The sequence below is a fragment of the Epinephelus fuscoguttatus genome, linkage group LG6 (genome assembly GCF_011397635.1).
Source record: "Epinephelus fuscoguttatus linkage group LG6, E.fuscoguttatus.final_Chr_v1".
NCBI classification, from domain to species: Eukaryota; Metazoa; Chordata; class Actinopteri; order Perciformes; family Serranidae; genus Epinephelus; species Epinephelus fuscoguttatus.
The window spans coordinates 2,973,083-2,980,011 of record NC_064757.1 but is presented as its reverse complement, the minus strand read 5'-3'; the positions used below and the strand labels follow the sequence as shown (position 1 = coordinate 2,980,011).

The 6,929-nt window shown below is 40.3% G+C and overlaps 1 protein-coding gene across 2 annotated transcripts in view; it reads left to right on the top strand.

The window, feature by feature from the left end:
* Positions 1 to 1,297: 1,297 nt before the first annotated feature.
* The window catches only part of nelfb (negative elongation factor complex member B), a 62,420-nt gene continuing 56,788 nt past the window's right edge, over positions 1,298 to 6,929 (top strand). Inside the window, exon 1 of one of the 2 annotated variants that reach the window (XM_049578798.1) lies at positions 1,298 to 1,554. In XM_049578798.1, coding sequence (XP_049434755.1) covers positions 1,453 to 1,554 — 102 coding nt within the window. In that variant the 5' untranslated portion in view covers positions 1,298 to 1,452. The remainder of the gene's footprint in view (positions 1,555 to 6,929) is intronic. The other variant, XM_049578797.1, reaches the window with a different exon arrangement.

Here is a 6,929-nt window from a genome sequence, read left to right as displayed (position 1 = left end):
GACGAGGATGACTGTTGTGATTATTAGGTAATGTAAAAGAAGTAAATAGTACAGTAACAATAATAGTGTTTGCCTGCTTCACTTGTTTGGTGTGCCCTGCCTTACCTTGTCTCTGTCTCTGTCTCAGGATTATCTTAACTTTTATTCCCTCATGGAGTGCTCAGCCTGACTCACCGCCCTCTCCCTGGTCACAGACTAAAGCCTACTACTGTTGGTCAGTTGCAAGCTTTTGAGTATAGTTTCATATATTCATGTACACTTGTAGTTAGAGTTAATCCTCCTTACCACTTTGTTCTGCTCTAACCAGCTGTCTCTACTTCTTCCAGGCCTCCTCCACTAAAACTCCATTGTCTCCTCACCCTCCAATGCTCCACCCTTACTGTCTCTGGACTCCTTCCTTCCACTGTCCCACCATCCTGGACCCAAGCCCTTTTTCAGAACCACCAATCCCTCACTACGTCACCCTGGATCACTCTGTTCTCTCAGAGATCTCCCCCAATGCTTTCAACCCCAAAAGCCCTCTCGGATGCTCCATACTGGACTCTGATTGTACAACGTACAGCACCCTCTACATTAGGATTCACAATTTTATTATTAAAATCCATGTGATTACATGTGCCTTAGGGTTTTTATTGACTTTTCCAACATAAACAACAGGCCAATAATTGTTAAATAATACCATAAGGGATCTCTACAAATCAAATGAAGTCAAAAGCTACCGTTTTGTTTGCTTTCATTTGGGACACCTCATATGTTTCGTGAGCTGACTCCCTGAATATGCAAGCTATCTTTACAGTTTCGGTATCACTGGATTCAGTACAACCACACCTTTCCAACAAGCCAACATGTGTTGCTATGAAAATCCATGGCAGAGATATTGTAAAATGTAAATGTAAAATGATGTAAAATGGACTCTTGACTTCGAGAAGCACAGACTATGTATGAGGAACATTGTTGGTTATTAACTGTACTGCTGGAATAGAAAGAAAATCTGAGAAAACTGAAACAATCATAGATGCAGCAAGGCGATTTCAGGATGTTGTGGGGGTTTCTGGAGAGGGTGTAATGCAGCTTTTGAGAGAAGCTTTTAAATTCTCTCAAACAACCGGAAAATAGGACATATACAATAGAGTGGGAACGGGATGGAAAGGGCTCATAATAATTAGTATTATTATTTTTTAATCTATTAAGTGGAAACCTCAGTGTAAATCCAGTGAGTGGCGGTAATGCAAATTTTTGGATGCAAACCGCCTTTGAAAACCAAAGAAGAAGGACAAATTAAGCACGGAACAGTTGCGTCGCAGGCTTTCCTGACGGACTGTTTACAAAGTTACAACACAGGAAGTTTGCTTTGACAGCGGAGAGCGTAATGCGTTGGGGACTGCAGATTCACATGGTAGAATAGTTAATTCTTCAATACATCGTTAAGTTGATGCTTAAACAGGAGCGACAATGTTCGCGGGGCTGCCTGAGCTCGGGATATCCAACGGAGAGGATCTTAAAGAAACTCTCACCAACTGTACGGAGCCCCTGAAAGCCATTGATCAGTTTCAGGTATCGTTAACGCCACGTTATAAGGTGTATGTTTGCTAAACAGAATTTAGCTGATAAATACAAACCATGGTGTGTAGTGTTGTGACGTTACAGTTCGAATACCCCAGAAGATACCTTAATGATGTAACGTAACTAGTGTAACTTACCTGCAGGTGTTCTCTGTGCCATCTTAGCTAGCTGTTTGTCTCTGGTCTTTGTGATAGGGCTTATGTTACCACATGCAGATGCGCGAGATTCTCAGTGTGGATGTACTGATATATCGTCTTGTGCAGACGAGGAAACGAAGACACATTACGACGAAACATGATTTCACAAGCGTTAAGTTACACGACCTGTTGCGTGCTTTATTTGATTTCTTTTGAAAATAAAGTATTACCGTTAAAAATAGCCTACCCAAACCATTTGAAGATGAACAGGAAAATACTGAAGTGCTTGAATTCGACCTTTTCCTTGCACTCAAAACTTTTGGTTTAGAACAATATAGTAACAAAAAACTTAAGGAAAAAAAAAATAAGATTAATGTGGCACATGGCCCTTGTCTGACAGGAATTTAATGTCAATTTAACGTAACTTTTTGTTGTTTTTGTTTGAGTAGGTCTACATTATTCCAATCACGTGAATGCAAAAGCATTGAGTTAGCATTGTACAACACTTTTTTATTTTATGTGATCATAAAAGTTTATTGCGGGTAATATAGGTTTCTTGGTGTAAAAGACTAAGACAAAGGGATGAATACAGAGTCAGGAATGCTTTGTAGTTCGCCTTAGCACATTCATATAAAGTACTCTAATGTTTGCGCAGGTGGGAGGTCACTAACTGTGTACAACTTAACTCATTGTGCAAAATGTCTTTTCCCACAACATTAACTGTAACCCATTAGAACCATTGTGAAATAAATAAACATAATGGGTAATGGGTAACGTGAGTGTTTTAAAACACATTTAAACAAAGTTTTCTTAGGTTTATGGCCTTAAACACATTTTCTCACTGCATACAGGGAAACTCCACCCATTTAGCCCTGACACACCACAATGTGTTAAGTGCATAATGATAGTGTTTTTTGCTGGCCTTAAACTAATTAGGTGAAATCAGATTTATAATTTTTTGTTAAATTAACTCAAAACTCAAAATTTTTAGACATAACATGAAATATTATGTCAAACTCACAAGAGAAAACAAGAGTTTTTGTGTCAAGCGAACATAATGTTTTTATGTCATTTTCAGATAGCTTCAGATAGTAAATGATAATGTAATAAGTTACTATCTCTTAAAGAAATAAGTTTTGTCATTGTTATCCACATTGTTTTATGTCTCTAGGTAGGATTATTGTGCTGTTGTTCTTATCTGTTAGTTGACTTGTTACAAATCCATAAAAGCTAAAGCACAAACTAAATAATAATGCTTGACAATTTACCAGACAGTCAAAAGAAGGAATATTATTTAGAATATGTAAATAGTTTCACGAGTCTTGAGGCTACTACTGATTCATACCATCAGCTATATACACTGATCAGCCAAATCATTAAAACCACTGAGAGGTGAAGTGAATAACATTGATCATCTTGTTACAATGCAATGTTTTGGGTCCTGGCATTCATGTGGATGCTTCTTGATGCATTCCACCAATTCAGACACCATTACAGACGAAGTTCACCCCCTCATGGCAACGGCACTCCTCAACGGCAGTGTCCCTCCCAGCAGGACAGTGCAAAATGCCACACCATATAAACTGCTCAGGAATGACCTGAGGGACGTGACAAAGAGCTCAAGGCATCAACCTGGTTTCCCCAGATCCCAATCTGATCAAGCATTTTAGGAACATGCTGAGGAGCCAGTCAGTACGTTTACATGCACAGCTTAGTCAAGCGATGCTCAAAATTCGATTTTGGCGTCTAATCGGACTTCTGTCCTTGTCCCAGTTTACATGCAACTGAGAAAATCGAATGACTGACGGGAACGTGTCCTCCTCCTCAACACTAGGTGGCGATATGCATCGTTTCAGTGGGTTAATACGGCCCTCTTTCCAGTTGACCTATTACGTCACTTAATAATAAACAACTGGAGTCAGGCGGCAGACCGGCATTTTCGAACAACAGCAAGATGGATAATCGTACAGCTTTGTTCAGCTCGTACATAATGTATGCGTTACTGATTGTGCAGATAAGGTGCACACTATCCCTCGTGGTCAAGGTGATTTCGAAAGGTGGACAAGTATGCTGTTGGAGGGCTACAACAATAGCATGTCTTGTCTGTTCCGGGGTCATACGCCAGCGTGGAGGGTGTGGAGCATGCGCACATGCATTGTCTAGTTTACCTCCGATTAAGGCGTATACATGCCGGAGAAAATCGAATTCCAGTCGCATTATCTGGGTGTCTTAATCGGAGTTGGAGAACTCCGATATTAGTCGGAGTAACGCGTTTACATGCACTTCAGTTGTCCAATTATAGTTGGATTAAGGCAATAATTCTTTTTTTTCAAGTGTCATGTAAACGTACTGACTGCCATTAGTGATGGCGAGATGAAGCTTCATGAAGCATTGAAGCTTCCCATTCAATTGGTTCACTCATGGGCCAAAGCTTCATGGAGCCATTTGCTCTACTGTGCTATCAAGTGGACAATAAATGTAAAACAGGCAGAGTGATTATAATGGCACCATGGCTTTGGTGTGTGAAGCTTTATATATATATATGTATATATATATATATATATATATATATATATATATGTGTATATATATATATATATATATATATATATATATATATATATATATATATATGTACACACACAGTACAGGCCAAAAGTTTGGACACACCTTCTCATTCAATGCGTTTTCTTTATTTTCATGACTATTTACATTGTAGATTCTCACTGAAGGCATCAAAACTATGAATGAACACATGTGGAGTTATGTACTTAACAAAAAAGGTGAAATAACTGAAAACATGTTTTATATTCTAGTTTCTTCAAAATAGCCACCCTTTGCTCTGATTACTGCTTTGCACACTCTTGGCATTCTCTCCATGAGCTTCAAGAGGTAGTCACCTGAAATGGTTTCCACTTCACAGGTGTGCCTTATCAGGGTTAATTAGTGGAATTTCTTGCTTTATCAATGGGGTTGGGACCATCAGTTGTGTTGTGCGGAAGTCAGGTTAATACACAGCCGACAGCCCTATTGGACAACTGTTAAAATTCATATTATGGCAAGAACCAATCAGTTAACTAAAGAAAAACGAGTGGCCATCATTACTTTAAGAAATGAAGGTCAGTCAGTCCGGAAAATTGCAAAAACTTTAAATGTGTCCCCAAGTGGAGTCACAAAAACCATCAAGCGCTACAACGAAACTGGCACACATGAGGACCGACCCAGGAAAGGAAGATCTTTGGTTCCAACCGCCGTGTCTTTGTGAGACGCAGAAAAGGTGAACGGATGGATTCCACATGCCTGGTTCCCACTGTGAAGCATGGAGGAGGAGGTGTGATGGTGTGGGGGTGTTTTGCTGGTGACACTGTTGGGGATTTATTGAAAATTGAAGGCACACTGAACCAGCATGGCTACCACAGCATCCTGCAGCAACATGCCATCCCTTCCGGTTTGCATTTAGTTGGACGATCATTTATTTTTCAACAGGACAATGACCCCAAACACACCTCCAGGCTGTGTAAGGGCTATTTGACCAAGAAGGAGAGTGATGGAGTGCTGCGGCAGATGACCTGGCCTCCACAGTCACCGGACCTGAACCCAATCGAGATGGTTTGGGGTGAGCTGGACCGCAGAGTGAAGGCAAAGGGGCCAACAAGTGCTAAACACCTCTGGGAACTCCTTCAAGACTGTTGGAAAACCATTTCAGGTGACTACCTCTTGAAGCTCATGGAGAGAATGCCAAGAGTGTGCAAAGCAGTAATCAGAGCAAAGGGTGGCTATTTTGAAGAAACTAGAATATAAAACATGTTTTCAGTTATTTCACCTTTTTTTGTTAAGTACATAACTCCACATGTGTTCATTCATAGTTTTGATGCCTTCAGTGAGAATCTACAATGTAAATAGTCATGAAAATAAAGAGAACGCATTGAATGAGAAGGTGTGTCCAAACTTTTGGCCTGTACTGTATATGATGTATATATACTGTGTATTGTCAGTGGGATGTGAGGATTCTTAAAATAACATCAGATGTGAAGCCCTGACTGTATCTAACTGAGCCTTAATGAAAGCTGTTGTCTTGTATTTTTTTTCCTCTGAAAATATGAACCTTATAGTAAAACACAGTTTATTCAGCCTGTGTAGTTGAGGGGACAGGTCAAATTGATATGATGCTGATTTACAGGAGAATTCATATCAAATGGAGGATAAACCATGAACATAAACTACAGATCAGCTGTAAAGCATTTTAAGAAATTAATCTATCAATTAAAACAACTGTAGACTGAAAACAAACTGATATATGGGTCTGATCACTTTTTTAATAGTCTGAGTGGGTGAAAGTTCGCTACAAAGATCAGCCTCTCATTGGGCGGAACGAGCCACCCGCTGAAGTCCCGCCCTACCACCTCCGGTTGCAGTTTTCAACACGTCCTTTACTAACTTTTGCGGTGTTTGATCTTGCGGAGATCTAGCCATTTTTCTGCCATGGTTCGCGTCCTGTAGGCGATATTTTTGTGGGCGTGTTACACCAAAACCTGTTTCCCCCCGGCAATATTTTTGCAAGCGCGCCGTTGCTGTGGCACCGCCAAGAACGACTGTGATTGGTTGAAAGAAATACAAGCAGCCGGAGCATTTTTTTCTCCAATCTTAAAGTGAGAGTCGGCCCAGCCAGACCTTTCTTTTCTTGAGAAAGGTCTGGTGAGCGAGACTACTTTTTTAATGAATTGACATCATTCCAGACAGGATGTTGGTGTGTCTGTGACTTCCTGTACAGACTGAAGGCTGCTGGAAACTGTCGGGAAACTGTCCGACTTCACTGCAGCTTTTTGTCACCACCCCCCGCTGCGGCCGCCTGCTCTCGTGTACTTTTCAGGCGAGGCGCAGTTCATCTCGAACGAGCCTATTGTCTATGGTCTATGGATCAAGCCGAACGCTTCTTCCTACGTCCTCAAAAACGTAGGTGCTGATTGGCCGAAGAGGAGTCCTGTGTATCTGCGCTCGATTGCTCTTCCTTCATCCTTAAACTACCCGGATGTCTGTCACAGTGAATTGAAATTGAATTTTGAAAACTGAATTTGAATTGTGAGAACTGAATGTGAAGATATATAGAAATAAATTCAATTTCAAATTATACTAGTCAGATTCAGTTTTTCAATGCAATGATTCAACATTTAAACAATACAATTTCAAATTATGTGATTCAAATTCAGTTTCTGGTGGCACATATTTAAG